General features: G+C 42.8%; 1 protein-coding gene and 1 non-coding gene across 6 annotated transcripts in view; one reads left to right on the top strand and one right to left on the bottom strand.

Moving 5' to 3' along the window:
- CLCN5 (chloride voltage-gated channel 5) overlaps window positions 1–10,298 on the top strand; it is a 167,623-nt gene extending 157,325 nt beyond the window's left edge. For all 5 annotated transcript variants that reach the window (XM_032619639.1, XM_032619637.1, XM_032619636.1 and 2 more), the window contains 3 exons: window positions 1,131–1,529; window positions 1,985–2,201; window positions 3,549–10,298. In XM_032619639.1, the coding sequence (XP_032475530.1) occupies window positions 1,131–1,529; window positions 1,985–2,201; window positions 3,549–3,639 (707 nt within the window). In that variant the 3' untranslated portion in view covers window positions 3,640–10,298. The remainder of the gene's footprint in view (window positions 1–1,130; window positions 1,530–1,984; window positions 2,202–3,548) is intronic.
- Window positions 10,299–19,956: 9,658 nt separating this feature from the next.
- On the bottom strand, window positions 19,957–20,029 carry TRNAE-UUC. The gene has a single exon. It is a non-coding gene; the product is annotated as a tRNA-Glu (tRNA).
- Between the last annotated feature and the right edge of the window lie 1,014 nt (window positions 20,030–21,043).

The following is a 21,043-nucleotide window of genomic DNA, read 5'->3' on the forward strand; positions in this document are numbered from 1 at the left end:
AATTGACTGTAGATTTTTTTTTTTTTTTTTCCGGTACGCGGGCCTTTCACTGTTGTGGCCTCTCCCGTTGCGGAGCACAGGCTCCGGACGCGCAGGCTCAGCGACCATGGCTCACAGGCCCAGCCGCTCTGCGGCACGTGGGATCCTCCCGGACCGGGGCACGAACCCGTGTCCCCCGCATCGGCAGGCGGACTCTCAACCACTGCGCCACCAGGGAAGCCCGACTGTAGATTTTTTTAAAGATGACTCTCCGTTTCTTGTTGGGCTTGCCATTTTCAAGTGCTTTAAGAAAGCATTCTTTACCGTATATCTCCATTCCTCCCCTTTGAGAGTAATTCTTCTCTCAAATTCCGTCATATTGAGGAAATAATCAGAAATTTGAGCAAAGATGATCTGCACAAGAATGTGCATCATGGTATTATGTGTAATAGCAAATAACTGGAATCAACCTAGGGACTGGTTAAATAAATTATGGTATAGTGCATCCATATAATGCCATACCATACAGCCACTGAATGTGATGCTAATACGTTTAATATCTTTACATACAATGTTAAATACATTTGTACTAATATACAAAGTATTCCTAATATAAAGTTAGGAGAAAAAGCATGGTGGGGAATTTAAACGTATAATACGAGTTCATCTGTATAAAAACATACGTTTTTGAAAAAAGTCATTTGAAATCTTTACTCAGCATATTTCTAGGCAGTGAGCTTATGGATAATGGCTTTCTTTTATATACTTTAAAAATATATGTATTTTCTGATCTTTCCACAGTGGGCCTGCACATCCCAGAGAACCTCTCGTATCTCTAGTGTTACACAAATCATAGAGATCTTATGCAATTACTTATATAATTGGGGGGTGGGGAGCAACAGACAAATGAAAAAAAGAAGATGAATGAAGGAGGTATCTTGTACTTTTGTAGAGATTTTTTTTAGAAGTCTGACTCATGTTCACTGTAAACTTGCTTGAATGCAGTTGCAGGGGTCTACAGGTGAGGCCTCCTTTTAGTGATGTTTCTGGTAAGTAGCTTTTTCTGGATGGGGCCTGTGACAGGCCCATAACTGTAATGAATCCTATACTTTTGCTCCCTTCAGTAAGTAGCCTGTGTCTGTTTTTTGCAGGCGGGGTGACTCGGATGACTGTTTCTCTTGTTGTCATAATGTTTGAACTAACTGGTGGCTTGGAATACATTGTGCCTCTGATGGCCGCAGCCATGACAAGCAAGTGGGTGGCAGATGCTCTTGGGCGGGAGGGCATCTATGATGCCCACATCCGTCTCAACGGATACCCCTTTCTTGAAGCCAAAGAAGAGTTTGCTCACAAGACCCTGGCAATGGATGTGATGAAACCCCGGAGAAATGATCCTTTGTTGACTGTCCTTACTCAGGACAGTATGACCGTGGAAGACGTAGAGACCATAATCAGTGAAACCACTTACAGTGGCTTCCCAGTTGTGGTGTCCCGGGAGTCCCAAAGACTTGTGGGTTTTGTCCTCCGAAGAGACCTCATTATTTCAATTGGTAAGGATTTCAGAAATGGGATAAGGGAATCCACTATGGAAATAAATAAATATGCATGAGGGGAAGGGAGGGATAAATTAGGAGTTTGGGATTAACAGGTACACACTACTATATATAAAATAGATAAACAGCAAGGCTACTGTATGGCACAGGGAAGTATATTCAGTATCTTGTAATAACCTGTAATGGGAAAGAATCTGAAAAAGAATGTTTATATATATCGATATATATATAATTATATGTATATATACATATATATAAAACTGAATCATTTTGCTGTACACCTGAAACTAACACAGCATTGTAAATCAACTATACAATCAGTCAGTCAATCACTAAGCATGCATGCATGCGTGAAAAGGGGAAGGACAGAGTGGAGAGGGGACTGGTTAGGGGCTAGAAGCTTAGAAGTAGTCCTTCCTTTCTCAACCTTTTGTTTTCTACTTTTCAAATAGAAAATGCTCGAAAAAAACAGGATGGAGTTGTGAGCACTTCTGTCATTTATTTCACCGAGCATTCTCCTCCAGTGCCACCATACACCCCACCTACCCTCAAGCTTCGGAACATCCTGGATCTCAGCCCCTTCACTGTGACTGACCTTACACCCATGGAGATCGTGGTAGATATCTTCCGCAAGCTGGGACTGCGGCAGTGCCTGGTTACACACAATGGGTGAGAGCTCTTTGGTGAAGGCAAATTGGATTTGGGAGGAAAAGAGAATGTAGAGAGAGAAAGAAAGAAGAACCCAACTCACGTGAATAATTTGTAGCATTTATAGACCTTTTTGAAGCTCTGAGATGAAGATGAATGTGTTTCTTTTTTTGTCATAATTAATAGAAAAGGAGTTTGGGGAAGATAGTGGGTTTGAGAGATGCGAACTGCTGGTTGCACATTATAAATAACTCAGTTCCTCCCCCACAAAGGAAACAACTATGTCCTCATGAACAGGCAGCGCTGAAATTATAATGGTATTAGGTAGTATATGTATAGTATTTGGTGCTTACGATACCTTTGTTGTTATTATTTGAGGGTGAGAAAACCAAGTTCCAGTGAGGTTTAAAGATTTGCACAAGGACTCCCAGTTACTGTCTAGTAGTGGTAGCCTTTATTTATTTATTTATTTTGGTCTCGCCACACAGTTTGCGGGATCTCAGTTCCCGGACCAGGGATTGAACCCAGGCCACGCAATGGAAGCCCGGAATCCTAACCATTAGGCCACCAGGGAACTCCCTAAACACAAGTCTTCTGACTTCCAAGGCTAAGGCTCTTTCTTTCTGGGATAGTTCTTATCCAGTAAAGGAAGCCATGCTATTTTTATTGGAAAAGAAAGGAGGTTGAGGAGAAGGGTGCGTGTTTTTGTTTTTTTTTGTTGTTGTTTTTGACCCTGGTATGTTAATCTAATGATTATATAAGAATTTCGCCCTCTACAGTTTCTGAATAGCGTAGCAGATGTCTTGCAGGATTGAGATCAGTAAGGGGACTTTTCCTAACTGATCCATTCAACCTTTACTGAATCTGTACTTCATGTAAGAAGGCATTCCACTAGATTCTGGGGAGAGGCAAAAAGCAATGAGACCCTTCTCTGCCCCCAAGGAGCATACAGTGTTTATAGGGAAGCTGAGAACACAGCAAATTGGACAAATGCTACGGAAGAGGTGTGCACAGAACATGCTGTTCCCAGGAGGAGGGCACAGTTATTACTGGCTCGTAGGATCGGGGAAGGTGTTCTGGAAGAGGGACATTTGAACTGGGTTGCAAAAGGTAAGATTTGTATATAGAGAGAAGAATATTTAAACCACAGGAAATAGCAGGATTTAAGACCTAGAGGAAGAAGTGCTTAGAGCATGCTTCGGGACCCATGCATTGTCCCATTTACCTGGTACATGTAATCTAGTCCTGTCATCGTTCTGTAAGTACAGATAGTATTCAAAGACAAAGATGAAAAGGACCACAAAAAGTGTCACCTTTGAGAATGTTATTTTAACTACAGATTAATTTTTGTCTTGTTTTATCTTTTAGGCGATTGCTTGGAATCATTACCAAAAAGGATGTGCTAAAGCATATAGCACAGATGGCGAACCAAGATCCTGATTCCATTCTCTTCAACTAGAATCACAGGGTTGTACTGGATATAAAACAGGAAGGACATTGCAGACCATGGATATATTTTATTAACTGGGTACCCAAAAAACATTTCCCACATTTGGATGGTGAAGTTATATTTGTGTGTTGTCTCTTTCCTACAAGTTAACCAGTTGCACTACATAATCTCTGGAAATTAATCTTCTCTTTAGGAGAAAATTCAGTTAGGCTTCTGTGATATTGCATTAGGAAGATTTCATGAAAGAGTAAGCAAGATTGCTATGGTTTAATTCTTTTTCTTTCTTTTTCTAAAGATTTTTTAAATTTACAACATAAGTATTAGCCAATATGCAATCACTGAAAACTATGCAAGAAAAATTCCAACCGTCCTGACCTATAGCCTGCAGGAAGCTCATGAAAAAGTCACTTTTTTGGACTCTGTCATTGGTGGAAGATGAAGTGTAAACCAGGGACTTTGCTTTTCCAACCACAGAAAGGAAAGCCAGAAGGAAAATAGGAATGGTATTTTCCAGACTGTGAATTCAGTTCAAATGTTATCTTGTTCTTGTTACAATATTTAGCATTATTAGTTTATGTGTGTGTGTGTGTATGTTAATTTTAATACCTGATTATAAGACAATGCTGCTTTGGTTAATCTCCTCTAAATGAATGTAGAGAGGTTGACTTTTATAGCTTGCTTGTTCCTGGTACTCTTTTGAAGTGCACAAAAGATAAGTTATAGGATTTTCTCCTTGTCTGCAAAAAGGGTAATTTTCCAGATGGCCTTTGTTAGCTAGTAGACAAGGACTTTGCCACGAATTTGTTAGTAGCAAGGAATGATTTCTCCATCTTCCTTGAAACGAATGATTAGTAAAGTTCTAAGCAAAGTCGATGACCAGGACTTTCACATTTTTGTGAGGTCCCAACTCTTACCCAGATGCCACCTCCATGAGTGATGGTGCTTTTGGCTTCTGGAATATGTAAGAATAGTAAAGGGAACCAAGTCTAGACTGCATACTGGTAAACCAGGGAAGATCCCGAACTGTATCTGCGTTCTCATGCATTCCTTCATAACAAACCACCAGTACTAAAATGACTGGGCACTCATGCCTCCTCCCAGTGTTAAGTACATGTATATAACAGGCCAGTGTTGTCCCCGTGATCGTGAATTTAGGCTTGGGGTACTTTCAGGTATATTCAAGGCATTGGAACAGGATAGGCAGCTGTGACTCTCTTGAGGCTCCTTAGAATTCTAAATAAAATGCAGAACCTTCCTGAGACCCAGGGGTGTGGACAAGGCCTGGTGACACCAAAGGTGCTTGTATACAATTGAAAAGGTGCCTGTCTCAATTTCCTACCACCTTTACTACAGTAGAAAATATCACACTCTAGGGACACCTGGTGGAGTTACAGAGCCACCATCATCATTCCGACTACTGTTTCGTTTTCTACAGTTTTACCCACGTGCTGTTGTTCCCCCTCCATTCTCCCTTTCCCACGCCTCAGTCCTGAGTCCTGTCTTTGGGATTGAGTAGTGTGCCCGGTTAATCATTCCTGTTACAAAAAAATAACTCCCAGGGCTAGTTAAATTGTAAACCCAGCCTCTACAATCTTTCTTACAGCCCATGGACGAGAGGTGACGCACAACCATTTGCTTTGCTTTATAGCCCAGTAGCTCCATTTCCATGCTGACGCCCACAGCAGTGAGACTCAAATGCTAGGGGTGGGCGTTGAGCCTTTCCCATTTTACAAGTCTGTTCCCAGCGCTCCCCACCATGCTTCTAGCCTAGAATCAGCAGTCACTCGGCACAGCCTCTCCTCCCACTCCAGGCACCTCAGCGTACCTCATTTTAAAAGTTGTCTATCTCTGATTCTAGGATTTTTTACCCCTAGTTTCTTATCTTTCCAAAATCTGAAATTCTTTTATTGCCTAGAACTGGGGAGCCAAGGCTTATTTTGATTTTTATCTTTAAAATATCAAGGCAGTCACCAGAGTTTCTCCTTTTAAGTATATCACTCTAGCATTTTAATGAAAAAGACAAAAACCTCCCTAGGTTATATTATATTATAGTCACGACTCAGTAACTTCACGTCTTTTGTCCCTTCTGTACCACTGATTCCCTCACACGAGATGAGGCTATTTGCCTGACCACCGCGTCTGTTGTGCGCAAATCAAAGTTCTTAAGTGTGTACTTCTGGTTCACTGCCTGTCTTTTCTTATCAGCCGTCCAACTAAAGTTTGCAAAACAGGAAATGTTAGTATCTCTGGTATTTGGTGATGGTGAAAGGTTTGGTCGCATTTCATAGTACAGCAGTGATATGGAGAGTGTCTAAGTTTGCCTTTATGTTTCTTCTAGGCTCTGTTTTTGATTTGAGACAGATGAGCCAGTGTTCAGGTGCTACTTCAGAGAATAAATTCAAGAAATCAGATAACACTGTGCCAAGGTATACTTTCTAGATACTAAGCACCGATTGGCCCTCCAGAGAATAATATCCCTTTGATACCTCACTCCTGATAAATCTCATTCATTAACCTCAGCTTCTCAGGAATCCTTGTAACTCGTATGCTAGAAGTAGCTGTAGTGTATGGTATCCATTATATGTCCAGTCCGATGGTTTGGCTCCAAGTTTGGCTAATTGTGGTGGAGCTCTCTGCTAGACTGCTAGCTCAGCACCTTAACCCTCAGAGTTTCTTGTCTTGAGGCAAAGGAAAATGTTCTTTCTGCCATTGCCAATTCAGCAGTTGGACATACTTAAACCAACAAAGCTGATATGGGGGGGGTCTGTCAGTAGTCTCAAATGGCCACATACCTCAATGGCAAAAGACTGGATAATCTGTGATTTAAAAATTAGTATGAGCCGAGACCAGTCGATTCTGGTAATAAGAAAGAAGGTTTCCCGACACACGGAAAGGATTTACAAAAGAATGCCAATAAGTGCTTCGAGAGAGTTAGGGCTTTCCAAGGCAAAATATCTGGTAGGCATCCAGGCCACGAAAGGAATGAGAGTCTATGGATTTGTAAAAGTCTAACTGCTATATTTTGTATCTTCAGATCTGTGATGTAAAGAATTAAAGAAGCCGAAATAGTTAAGGCATGATTAGTTACGCCACTGGCAGAAGCAGGGGACTGAACAAGCAAAATAATGGCCACTTTTAAGATCACTTCTATTTGGATGTACGTTCAGACACTCCCCCTCTTTTCTGGCTCTGGTGTCCTTCAGGCTCAGCCCAGCTGTGGAGTAGAGGTGGTATAATCCACAGAGCAGATATCCTCTGGTGGATAATCTGACATTGATGGTACTTTGGATTTGCCAGCTGGCAGAGCAGTCGATTAATTTGCTGATGGAGCTGCAAAGCAGTTCCGTTCTTTTGGCCCCAGAGGCTGAATCTGAACCCTTTACAGGAAGAGCAGAGAAGAAGCATAAATGTCTCTAGCAAGTCTTCAGTTGTGCTTGAACACAAGAATGATAAAGTAATGGGGACTTTGTGTGGTCTAAGGCTGTGAAGTAATTCTTAGCTATGAATTTATGAACCCATTCAGGTGTCGGGGGAGCAAATGTGTTTTTTAAAACAGCGTGCAAGAGAGTCGATCAGGGAATGTAATCACTGCTTTATGTTTTAAGTATTTGGATCACCTGTCCCGGTTGGATCCTGACCTTGATTTGTTTAGTTAGGTGATGAGTAGGAAGGTGTACTTGTTACCCCACAGTATCTTTTGGTTTTGTTTTTTAATAAATCACAAGGAGTGCAGTTTTTGAAGTTGAGTTTTTAATAAATGATAGTGAAGACAGTTGAAAATTTGACATGACCAGTGTGTTTTATATTGCCAGAGTACTTACTGATGACTGACCACATTGTATTGTGAGGAATCGGTTTACTTTCACTGGATCAGAGCCAAACACAGGCCACTCATCTGTTCAGAGAAAGCAGGAGAGCATCTTTCATGGTGGTGCATAGAGTATTGAGCTCTTAAAAACTCTGAGAAAAAATGAGGAGTTCCGAAAGTAAAGGGGAGGTGAAATATTGAGTCCTTAAAAAAAAGGTGTCTGAATATGTGGTCTGAACTTCAGTGTCCGACGACCTTGGTTTTTTTTTAACCACCTCTGGGATAACCTGGATTCCCTTTGGAGAGCGAATGGAAAGTTATGGCAGTGGAAAAAGCCTAGTAAGCAAGTATACGAGTTCTTGTAAGATGGTGGGAGGAAGGCCATTCCATGCCCCAAGCCAAACGCCCCGACATTTATAAACTGCTTGATCATGTGCCTCAAGGAGAGAAAAAATTAGTAGTCTCCCAAAGACCAGTCTTTCCAAGCAACCAAGAGGCTCAAAGCAGCATTTGGTGGAGGCAGTCTACTTTTGTGGAGAGGGCTGACCCAAGACCAGACCCTCTTGCGGAGGAGGGCAGCATCTACTGCCATTGCCTGAGTGATAAGCTTTAGGTAGCTTATCTTGAATTCTGATAGCAAAATATTTTTAAAATCTATATTGTTAGCCTCCCTGGTATGTACTTATTGTAGATTAAAAAGAAAAAGGTGAGGCTTTCTCAGAGCTCAGGGAGCTGTGTAAATTTGACCCGTCGTAACCACTGAGCTGTGCTCAGCCTCGATTTTTGTTGCTTGCCCCAAGGGGAAGAGTTCCTGGACTAGTAGGTGTTAGCAACTTCAAGTTACTCCCTAAATGTTTGCTGGTCACAGTCTCATTTCTAAACATCTGCATCTCGGCAAAGTTTTGAAGTGACGTAGGGAGCAAAATCGGTTTTTCCACCTTGTAGTCTGATTTTGCCAAATCACCCAAGAAAGAAAGAAGGTCTATAATGTGCAGAGTTTGCGTTTCTTGGATGGGACCTATCAGGTCATCCAGCCCAATCCCGCAGTCTTAAATTCCTACCTCTAAGTTCCTGCCAAAGGGTCTTCAGCCTCTGGGTGCACACTCATTGAATGAATGCCTTGCCTAAAGTTTGGCCTTTTAAGGGGAAGAAAGTGTGTGATGGTATAAAAATACAAGGGTTTAAATAAATGATCTCTGCCTCTCCTCCTCTTTCCTCCCCACCCCTGTCTCTCCTCACCCCAATACCCTGAATTCAAAAAATTTTCTCAGTTACTCTAAGTGTATTGTTTTGAATGTGGACCTTGGGGAGGGAGAGGATCATTCTGAGAGTAGAGAATGGAAGATACTTCTGAGTTGATGGGACCAGTGGGGCTTTGCTCCACTGTAGGGGCTAAAGCCAATGGTATCTGTTGGCAGTGTCCAGGGCTTTAGCATCTTAATGCAGACATGTGAAGTATTCATTGCTAAACCTTGTTATCATCTACTAGTCCAAATCTGTTGAAAGGCAGAGGCGGTCTAGGGTTTGATGAGTGAAATGCCACCTGGCAGAATGGAGATAAGGGAATGGCCCGAGATGGTTTTGTCAGGGTAGGAATGTTTAGCCTCATTATCTTATTGAGTGTACCTCAAGTATATGGTCCTTCAAGAGTGTTCCTTTTCCCTCCTCCATTTCACTTTATCCCTTCTCTCTCTTTCCCATTGTCCCGCCTTTTTAGCACTCAGATTTTAATAAATATTTACTTTTTATTATATATTTGGTCCCTTGGGACTATGTAATGATTAAGAATTAATTTCATTCTAGGTAAAAAAATGATGTTGTTTAATATTTTGTTCTTTTAAACTGTCTTTTGAAGCTATGCTGCTAACCAGGTACAGGCCAGAAAGGAGTTGGGCTTGATGGACAGCACCCTGGTCATGTCACCTAAGGATGCCATTGATGTAATGATGGTGACTCTTCTTCATTTGACCAAGGCCAGCCTCCTGCTCTTACCTCTGTCCATTCATTTCTGGCTGTGGGAAAAATACCACCTGTCAGGTGAGCCAGTGAGGCCAGGAGGATCAGAGGGGCCGGTTCCAGCCCATGGACCACTATATGAATGTCTCTGTAATAAGCTCATTTGTAGGGCCGGCTCCAACTGCAGTAGCCAAAGAAAACCTGTCTGACTCGACATTTTAGTTCCTGAGAGTTGGTAAAAGTTCAACCGAAGCTAAGGTATAGACATTAGCAGTAGCTAGGCGTCCAGAAACCAGAGTCAACTAAAGCTAATAGAGTTTCCACAGGAAACTTGGTGCTGAGCTGTTCAGAGCAGTTATTTATCTGAGTGTTGCCAACCCTTTAGTCATGCTTTCTTAGCTTTATTCTAACTTTTAGAGACATTGGTCCCTGTTCATAGGCACAGCCTGTACCAAAGCTGTGGCTCACTGCACAGTTCATTCTGCTCCCTGGTCAAGCATAGGAACATAGTCTAAAAAGGATGATGTGGGCTGGGGAGTTAGGGGACCTGGTTTCTATTCCCTATGCTTCTACTAACCAGCCTCGAGATCTTAACCGCTCTGTGCCTCAGTGTTCCCATCTGCAAAATGGGGATAGTGTTAATTGCCCTACCTACCTCACAGGGTTGTTGTGAGGATAAACTGAGACAATGAAAGGAAAGTACTTTGACAAGTAAGTGCTATGCAAATTGCAAGAAAAGGAAACAATCACGTTAAAGGCAATGGAATGGACTTTGGCAGAAAGGTTAATGGGATTGTCCAGCCCTTTCTCTGTGTGGCTTAAACCCAGGTCGCCATTGCTTTATACATTTTTCACTTAGCACAGATTTGTAATTATGCATGTAATAAAGCACAGCCTTATCCACCTTGGTGTCTGGTGTGTTTCTGAAGACTCTCAATTTTGTAGCTATTGATTTCTGATCATAAAAGCTCAGTGTGGAGGTTGGGGAAGGGTAGTGTAAAAGGTACCTGCAAATTCCTGCTAGAAGGCTCACTTCTTAAGATGATTTATTAAAGACTTAATTAGTTTTACAGATCGAGTAATACTTTTTACCATAAGGAGACAAATGAGGAGCACCTTGTATTTTCTGAGAGATTCCAGATACCTCATTCATTATGGCTACTTAAATGTTCCTGTCTCATACATTGGTGATCCTTTCCTGATGAAATGAGGATTAGCTGGAGCTGTGTTTTTTCCCCTCTCTTTTTAAGCTTTTAATGATGTAAGATTATGGGCTTTGACAGGCCTCTTGCCTATAGTCAGTTCTTACAAGGAGTAGGATGGGTGATGGAAATGTTCCTCCAATGAATAGTAGGGCTAGTAGTATCCTCGCTATGGTGGGTTGGGATTAAAATGTTTTCTGTGGGAAACCCTTTGAAGTAACTGAGGAGTGGGGCTTTTCGGGGAAGTGGTTGAATATGCAAACATTTCCATTTCACACCTCTCTGGAACCCAGAAAACAAAGGAAAGCTATACTTTGAAGTATGGTTTTCCTACTTTCTCGCTCTATTTTTCCTGTATCTGATTCCTCCTCCCCTCTCCCTCCCTCTCTCTGTTAGCCAGACCACCAGGAAGGCAGTTTACTGTGTGTCCAAGTTTTCATTTAAGAGTTTCTCCCGTTGACATTTGATTACATCTGCACTGGTGTTGACTTGATACCTTGTTGCTACCAAGAACTTTAATGACTTTGGCCTACTTGGTATCATTTCAGGAAGGACACCTCTATGTATAAATAACTCCCTCATAAGCCTGAAATTCCACAAGGAAACTTCAGTTTTTGACGTTATTTATCATTTTACTGGACCCCTTCCACACTTATCATCATCCCTGCCTCTAATCTAAATACCTTCTAAGAAAAAAAAACACTGCATCTAGCTGTTACCAGCTCTCAACAACTTGCGAAGAATTAGAGTATCATGTCTAGTTGCTGTAGGGCTCAGATAAAAGTGGCTTTGATGGAGTACAAGGTACAGATTAATCCATCATCTAGTACAGGAGCTGCCCAGAGAAGAACCTGGAAATGACCACCAGATGTCAGTGCAATCATTAAAATACTGGTATAGCTCTGGTTTGGTCAGAAAAAAACTGTCTCTGAGGGTAGTAGGCAGGGCAAAAAGCGTTAATTCATACATACAGCTAGATGCTGGGAATACAAAATTCAATCACAAGGTATTTCTTAGTTGATCAGATATTCTCTTTTTAACGTACATAATAAACTGTATTTTTCTTATTGTTAAAACAAGTCAATCACATGGCAGTCCCTGCCTTTAAGGAGCCTATCGTCCTGGTGTCTGAAAGTTGTAGTTTCTTTTTAGAAGCGGTGCCTCAGATAAAAACAATGAGGAAAGGACTCCAGTTCTTCCTTCATTAGGATCGCCATATAATTTATTGTGTGACTAAGACACTTCTGACAGTGGGATGGTGGTGTTAATAATTACCCAGGGACAACAGGCTCAAACTGGGACTATCCCAGGTGTGTTAGTCAGCTCAGACTGCTATAACAAATGACCATAGACAGAGTGGCTTATAAACAAAAGAAATTGATTTCTCACAGTTCTGGAGGCTGCAAATCTGAGATCAGGGTGCCAGCATGGTGGGGTTCTGGTGAGATCCCCTCTCCCAGGTTGCAGACTACAGAATTGTTGTATCCTCACATGGCAGAAAGAGAGCTAGAGCGCTCTCTGGGGTCCTTTTTATCAGGGCACTAATCCTGTTCCTGTTCAGGCTCCACCTTCCGGACTTCATCACCTCCCAAAGGCCCTACCTCCAAATACATTGAGAGTTAGGATTTCAATGTATGAATTTGGGGGTGACACAAACATCCAGTCGATAACACTGGCAAACCAAGAAGTGTGGTCACCCCCTCTTCCTGAGGGATCTCCAGCTCCTGTCCTTTGGACTCTAGCTCCAGGGCTCCTAAGTTCCTTCCCTAGGATCAAAGGTTCTGCCCTTCCCTTGAGCTCCCAAAGCCCCTCTCCTGGCCTCTCTTCCCTCCTTCATAATAAGCAATCTCCTCTTAACTGCTACTGGGACATGGGGTAGAGAGGTGTTCAGACAACCGCAAAAAAATTTTATTCTCAAAAATAATAATAGGACTCTGAGCAGAGAGCAACATTCAGGGTAAGAGAAAGACACTTATGGCTTTTGGGTTCCCTTAGGCCTCCTCAAGCTGTCGGGTTGAGGAAGTTCTGTGTCTATACATTGCCCACTGCTAGTGTCTCTAAGTAGACGTTTTAGGATCTTGATTCAGGAGGCTGCAGATAGAATAGAAGACGGAGAGAATGGAAAAAGCATAGAATTTGGAGCCAGGGGACCTGGACTTGAGGCTTCCTATAAAGGAATTGCTACCTTTCTCCATCAAACAAAACTCAGGATCTCTGAGATTGGCCTTGGAGGAAGAGTCTTCTCTTGAAAAGGGGCTCCTGGACCACACAGTGCAGCTGTGTGTTCCATAAGATTCTCCTTCCTGTTGAGACAATCTTTCTGGTTACCTCACTGGCCTTGGGGTGTAGTGGAGATCACTCCTTTTTAATATTCTAGTCTGAAAGTGCCTCTATAGCACAGCTGAGACGGAGGTAGAACTTCTAATTTAAAAGTTTGGGGAAAATGAAGCCATCGTGATGTGCAATGAGCTCATCGGGCTGACCCTGACTGATTCTTGGTGGTTTGGTGCCAGGTCTTGGACTAGTATTTGAAAAACCATATGGGGGATATTACAGGCTTCACCCTGCCCTGAAGCTTTATCAGACTTCTACGTGGTGGGCATCAACTTAGTACCACCTGGGAGAATTCATTGTCCCTCCTCTTGTTCACTCTTGTATCCCAAGTGCCAGATAGAGCGCCCAGCACAGAGCAAGACCTCTGAAAATGCAGTACTGGTAGAATAGCAGCCTGTGTAAAACTTGCCTTCTTAGTTCCTGTTGCCTGCCTGAAGATGTGTCTCTTCCCTAGATGTATACCACCTTCCAGGGACACCAGGCTTACCCACCCCCAAGCAATTCTTATAATTTATACTACAAGTCACAACCTGATAAGCACCATGTCATACAACCTTTGTAAGTGAGGAAGAGCATGTTTATTTCAGGCTCTGCTACTTATTCCCCATGTGATTCAACCTCTGTGACCTCAGTAACCTCATCTGTAGAGTAGTAATGATGATAAAACCTGCTAATTGGACTGTTGAAATGAATGAAACCAGGTAAGAAAACAGGGTTTTACAAGTTGGCTATACAAACATCATTGTTATTCATTTGGTCCTGAGGGCTAAAGGAGGTAATGTATGAGAATAGTCAGTTCGCTCGACCAGTATTTATTGAGCACCGCTAGGCAATGGAGATTCAATGAAAGGAAAAAAACAGACCCATTCCCGAGATGACAATCCAAAACACAGTCAATTAAGAGTGGCATCAACCAGCAGTCTATTCTAATGACAAAGAGATTTTTTTCCAAGTCCGATATCCGTGGGCTTAGCAGCCTCTGCTGAGTATTAGCAGAATCTTGGCACCTCCTCTCCCACCAAAATGTTTTCCAATTATTTCTGCCTCTGAGACTCTGGAATCAGGGCATCCCGGCTACACTCAAACCAATCTGTCAGCTATGGTTGTCAAGAGGGATGCACCTATATCTTTTCCCTCTAGCTCCAGCCCCCACTTGACCACAGCTGAAGCCTGCAAAGCCACTCAGAGAACCCTTCCCTACCCCAGGTATCACCCAGCCTGAGAAAGTCGATTGTACCCTTTCCTTTCTTGCCCGTCCTCCAGCATGACTTCTCTTTCTAGTTCTAGTTACTCCCTCGTATGTGGGTGAATACCAACAGATGCGGCTGTGTGAATATGGGGAGTGGAGAGGAGGGTTGTCTACACTAGCAGCAATATACTTAGAAATATTTTGTTACACAAATACCCTTGAACTTCACATCAACCCCGTGAGATAGGCAAAATATGAGGATACTAAGACTAAGACTTGTTTGTGATTTGCTCAGTATCTCAGAGGCAGGAAGTGTTGTAACAGAAGCTGGAACTCAGTGTTTTTGACCCCAGATCCAGACTAATCTTATGGCTACGTGCTCCTGTTGATCCTGACTGTTTCTAGGCCAGTTTATGGGAAGAGAGTAACAGGAGCCTGCCTGGTTGGGCAGTTGGCCTAGTGTTAAAAATTTACTGTGGGTAAGAATCTGTATAGAGGCTTGTAGAGGTGATCAGAAGCAATCCTAGGAAGGGGATCTCCAAAGAGGTTTTTTTAAAAATGTGCTTGTGTTGAGAAGTGGGGATGGATTGGGGTTGGGGAGCAGTGTCTGGGGGGCCTGTATTTACTAATTGACTTCCCTTTGTATTATTTGAAGTTTTTACTGGGAGCATATGTCACTTTTATATTTTTTTAAAAGTAAACATCCAGGAAAGAAAACAGTATTTTTATATGTGGCTCTAAATATGTGTTCATCTCATCAGTTGGAAGCTAAATTTGTTTTTCTTGCAAACTAATGATATATAAAGAAAATTAAAGCCTCAGGTCCAGTAAATGGTTGTTATGATGAGAATTCCCATCCCCAGTAGGGGAGCCATATGACTCATGCAGGCACAGGGGCTGTTTTCTTTCATATTCTAACACAGCAGACAGAATGATCCTTTTCAAAGATAGATCATGTCAGTTGCCTGATTTGAAACCCTTTGGTAGCTTCCCATTACATCCAGAGCAAACCCAAACCCCTTACCCTGGCCTCTGAGGCCTTCCATGACCTTCATCTGGCCTATCTTGCTAACCTCATGTTATGCGTTGAATTGTGTCCACCTGAAATTCATGTGTTAAAGTCCTAACCCCCAGTACCTCAGAATGTGACCTTATTTGGAAATAGGGCCCTTGCAGATGTGATTAAATTAGGATGAGGTCATACTGGAGTAGGTCGGGCCTTAATCCAATATGACTGATGTCCTTATAAGAAGGAGAAATTTAGAAGCAAGTGCGCGCGCACGCGCACACACACACAGAATGCCAGGTAAAGATGAAGGTGGAGATTGAGGTGATGTGTCTACAAGCCAAGGAAGACCAAAGTTTGCCAGCAAACCGCCAGAATCTAGGAGAGAGGCACAAACAGATTCTCCCTCACAGCCACAGAAGGAACCAACCCTGCCAACACCTTAATCTTGGACTTCTAGCCTCCAGAACTGAGGCAATAAACGTTTCTGTTGTTTAAACCACCTGGTTTGTGGCACTTTGTTATGGCAGCCCCAACAACCTAATACACCTCATCTCTTAGTGTTCAGCCTCTCTCTCACTTGCTACCAGCACACTCCCTTTTTTTTTTTCTTCAGTTCCTCACACACCCAGTTTATTCCTGCCTCAGGATCTTTGCACTAGCTGTTTCATTTTCCTCAAATGTACCTCCCTCAGACTTTTGCATGATTAGTGCCTTCTTATTATTCAGTTTAAAGGACCTCTCTTATAGAAGCCTTCCCTCACCTCCCAGTCATTCTTAATTACTTCATGCTCTTTTTTCTTCAGAGTAGTCATCGTCATCTGAGGTTTTCTTAGTTATGTGTTTGTAGTATATTTCCCCCCAATTAGAATGTAAGTTCCACAGGGATTTTTGTCCACCACTATATGCCCAGCTTCTACCTAGACGTACCTGGCACACTATAGGCACTCAATAAATATTTATTGAATGAATGATCGAATGAATGAGAAGAGTTCTTCACTGATAGATTTGTTTATTAAGCATTTATTGAATCTCTACTACTTGACAGCCACTCTGACGGAACTCAAGGCACAAAGGCAAATAAGATAGGGTCCCTGCCCGCTGTCTTTCTAAAAGTCTGTGGCTACTGCCAGATTCCAATACTGCTGTAGTAGAAAGAGCATAGGCTTTGGAGTCTGACAGGCCTAAGTTCATGTCCTAACTCTCAGTTACTAGCTGTGTGATCCTGGGCAAGGCACCTAACCTCTCTGTACCTCGGTAATCTTTTCTGCCAAAGGGGGATAATGTTAATACCTAACCTAGAGAGTTGTGGTAAGAAATAAATGAGACAGATAATGTGTGTTAAAAACCTCAGCAGTGCCTGGTACCCAGTAAATGCTTTAAGAGGCATTCTAGGGGCTTCCCTGGTGGCACAGTGGTTGAGAGTCCGCCTGCCGATGCAGGGGACACGGGTTTGTGCCCCAGTCTGGGAAGATCCCACATGCCGTGGAGCGGCGGGGCCCGTGAGCCATGGCCGCTGAGCCTGCGCGTCCGGAGCCTGTGCTCTGCAACGGGAGAGGGCACAACAGTGAGAGGCCCGCGTACCGCAAAAAAAAAAAAAAAAAAAAAAAAAAAAAAATGGCATTCTACTTCTATTTCGCTCTAATTAAATAACCAGGGCCCTTCTGCTCACAGTTATTTGTCTCCCTTTGGGGGAAATTAACTATTCCCCAAGACAGTAGTAGAAATAATTTGGTCTAAAGGGATTCCCTGGATGGCCCCAGTACTTGTATCAGGGATCTCCGGGGAGCCATTCAAGTGGAGAAGACACATGTTGGAAATAAACACCCAACCTACTTCCCTTCATGCCCCATTATGAGGTAGTCATTCATTCATTCGTTCGTTCATTCATTCAGCAACTATTTATTGAACATCAATTCTGTCCCAGGCACTGTGTTGAGTGCTGGATGTACAGCGGCCAACAACACAGACATGGTCCTTGTCTTCACAGGGCTTACAGGCTAGTAGAGGTTCTTTGTTTCTTTTCCTTGTACTCTTTCAGCAAATATTTATTGGGCCTGGTACTTCCAGGCTTTTGCTATCTAGAGAGAATGGTGACATCATGCCACTATCAGTTGTTACCCGAGATGACCAAGTAGCCCTGGATCTGGGGCAGCCACAGGCAATGGTGTTCATCCTTGGGGTTTTGCAGGCTTAGGAACCCTCCACAAATTAGCATTTAAAAAATTTCCACATATTGAGTGCTTGCTTTGTTTGAAGTGGTAGATTCCATGCTTTACATCTATTATTTTGTTTAATCCCCACAACAACCTTGAGAAACAGATACTGTTATTATACCCTATGTCGGCTGAGGAAAGGGATGCACATGCTGGTGGGAGGGTGAAGTGACTCATCCTAGGTTATACAGTTAGGAAGTGGTGGAGGTGGAATTCAAGTCTAGGTCTGTATGACTCCCGAGCCTCTTTCTATAATACCACGATGCTTCAATATTTCCATAGGCTATTGGCTATTTTTGCTAAGGAAGCATTACACAGGACTGACTTACTGAAAGCTAGGAGAGCTCTTTTTTTTTTTTTTTCTGTACATGGGCTTCTCACAATTGTGGCCTCTCCCGTTGCGGAGCACAGGCTCCGGACACTCAGGCTCAGCGGCCATGGCTCACGGGCCCAGCTGCTCCGTGGCATGTGGGATCTTCCTGGACTGGGGCATGAACCCGTGTCCCCTGCGTTGGCAGGCAGACTCTCAACCACTGCACCACCAGGGAAGCCCCCTAGGAGAGCTCTTGAAAGAAAAAATAGGACATTAAATAGAAAGGAATCTCCAAGTTTTCATACCTTCTTTTATTAGTTGTCTATTGCTGTGTAACACTATTACCACAGACTTAGTGGCTTCAAACAATACACATTTATTATCTCACAGTTTCTGTGGATCAAGAGTCTTGGCAAAGCTTAGCTGGGTTGTTTGCAAGGCTGAAATCAAGGTATTGGCCAGGGCTGGGCTCTCATCTGAGGCTCACCTGGGGAAGAATCCACATCCAAGCTCACATGATTATTGGTAACATTCAATTCCTTGTGGGCTGCCCCACTGAAGGCATCAGTTCCTAGCTTAGTGTCAGCCAGAGATCACTCTTGCTTCTTTGCTGTATTAGTTAGGGTTTGCCACAGAAACAAAACCAATTGTGTGTGTGTGTGTATGTGTGTGTGTGTGTGTGTGTGTGTGTACAGATATGGAGAGTGAGAGGGAGGCGGGAGAGAGAGAGAGAGAGGAGGTTATGAGGAATTTGCTCATGTGATAAGGGAGGTGGCAAATTCAAAGTCCACAGGGTGGGCCAGCAGGCTGAAGACCCAGGGAAGAGCCAATGTTGTAGTTTAAGTCCAGGAATTCCCTATTGCTCTGGGGAGGTCAGTCGTTTGTTCTACTCAGGCCTTCAGCTGATTGGATGGAGCCCACCCACAGTATGGAGGGCAATCTGCCTTGCTCAAAGGCATCAATTTAAATATTAATCTCATACAAAACCACCAGAAACATCCAGAATAATGTTTGACTAAATATCTGGGCACCGTGGTCCAGCCAAGTTGACACTTAAAACTAACCATTACGCTTGCCATTGTGGGCCTCCCCAACATGACCACTTGCTTCATCAAAGCCAGTAAGGAAGAGAGTGTCCTAGCAGGAGGCTCCTTACAAGATTATGTAGCATAACCACAGAAGTGCTAACCTGCTACTAGTGCCATATTCTGTTAGAAGAAAGTCACAGGTCCTGCCTGCATTCAAAGGGATGGTGATGATGGGGGTTCTGGGGGCCATGTTAGAGCCTTTCTGCCACAGTCCACCTCTTGACTTCCAATGATTCACATCCCTCCCACATTCAAAATACATTCAGTCCCTCCCAAAATTCCCCGAGGTCTCATCCCATTATAGTATCTGCTTAAAGTCCAGAGTATCATCACTTAAATCAGGTCCAGGTATCATATGATACAAGAGTATGATACAGGAGTATCAAGTATCATACTCTTAAATTTAAGAGTATCATCACTTAAATCTGGTCCTTTAAGTATAATTCCTCTCAATATGATGATCTATAAAACTAAAGAGACAAATAATCTACCCCTATACAACCAACAGAAAATGGTGGGGAGGCATAGAATACCCACTATAGTCATTTCCATTTGAAAAGGGTGCAGGGGGTCTTGGGAGGCATCAAAGGGTCCATGGCAATTTTGAAATCCAGCTGGGCAAATGTTAAATATTCCCTGATTAGTTCTGAATCGCTTGGTTCTGCCCTCTGACTTATCCTTCCTTTTTCATGAAAGGTGGCACAAGTTTGCAGCTGAGTAGTTTTATCAGCCTGCTTCCTGCCAATAGAATTTTGGGGCGTCCAAAATTTCTTTAATTTTGTACTCTCTGTCTCAGTCCAAGCTAACAGTGTTTCTGCTGAAATAACTTTCTCAAAAACTTTAGGAGTCTTCAGTGGATTTAATTGAGGTTCACTCCATTAGAAAAAAATACATACACACAGATCTGTTCAAGATAAGCTCTTCTCTACCTTGGACTCCTGAGATGGCTAGGTACATAGCTCTTAAGTTTCCTAGAGGCCCTATTGTTTGAAAGGTTCCGGGAGGCATACCCTTAATCTCTTGAAAGGGCCCATTGTATGAGTGAATACCACTCTGATCCTTTGATCTTTCTGAGGTTTTAACAAAAGGTTGTACAGCCACTCTCTCAGCCTTTTCTCAATGCCATGCTTTCTTAAGAGTGCTTGGAAGCCATTTCCTTCTTTCTTTCTTTCTTTCTTTTTTTTTTTTTCGCCACACCGCGAGGCTTGTGGATCTTCCCCAACCAGGGACTGAACCTGGGGCCACAGCAGTGAAAGTGCTGAGTCCTAACCACTGGACCACTAGGGAAGTCTGCCATTTCTTAATTTTTGCATCTTCTGCCATCTGGAGCGGCTGAGAATCAATCATGTACTGGTTTCTTCTAGTTTTAACAGTTTTTTTCTTAATTTATTTCTCCCCTCACATTTTACTATGGGTAGCAAGAAAATACCAGGCCACACCTTCAACACTTTGCTTGGAAGTCTTGTTGAGTAAATATGCAAATTTATCACTTTCGTGTTCTACTTTCCACATTAACTTCAGGCAACAATTTCAATAAGCTTTTTTTCCACTACTTAACAGGGATTCCCCCATAACCCTGTGCCTGCCACACGGTAAATGCTTAATAAATTTTACTGTTGCTATTATTACCTATACAAGAGGAAAAACAACACTTGTCTTCCAAGATTGTTGTGAGAATTTCGTAAGATTATTTGTTAAACTGCCTGGTCTTTAGTAGTTATGTAGACCCCTTCCCTTTACTTCTGTTATGGACTATTTGTGTCCCTCTAAAATTCATATGCTGAAGCCCTAGACCCCCCAGGGTCTATGGCTGTAATTGGAATAAGGAAGTAATGAGTTAAATAAGGTTGTAAGGGTGGGGCCCGGACCCAACCCAATAGGATTAGTGTCCCTTTAAGAAGAGACACCAGAGAGCTCACCCTCTCTTGCTCCCTCTGTGTGTACTTACTGAGGAAAGGCCATCCATGTGAGGACACAATGAGAAGGTGGTTGTCTACAAACCAGGAAGGGAGCTTTCATCAGAAACTGACCATGTTGGCACCCTGATCTCATACTTCAGCCTCTAGAGCAATGAGAAAATAAATTTCTCTTGTTTAGGCCACCCATTCTATGGTATTTTTTGTTACGGCTGCCTGAGCTGACTAATACACCCTCCTTGGGTAAAGTTCTTAGAATCTAGCGATCAGAACCCACCTCCCTCAGTTCCCAACTGCTCAACAGAGGACACTGGGACATGTGAAAAGCAACAGTCTGCTTTTTAAAACTATAATGTTCCGTTTTCTCTGATTATAAAATGTAGGA

Source organism: Phocoena sinus, chromosome X (assembly GCF_008692025.1).
Source record: "Phocoena sinus isolate mPhoSin1 chromosome X, mPhoSin1.pri, whole genome shotgun sequence".
NCBI lineage: Eukaryota > Metazoa > Chordata > Mammalia > Artiodactyla > Phocoenidae > Phocoena > Phocoena sinus.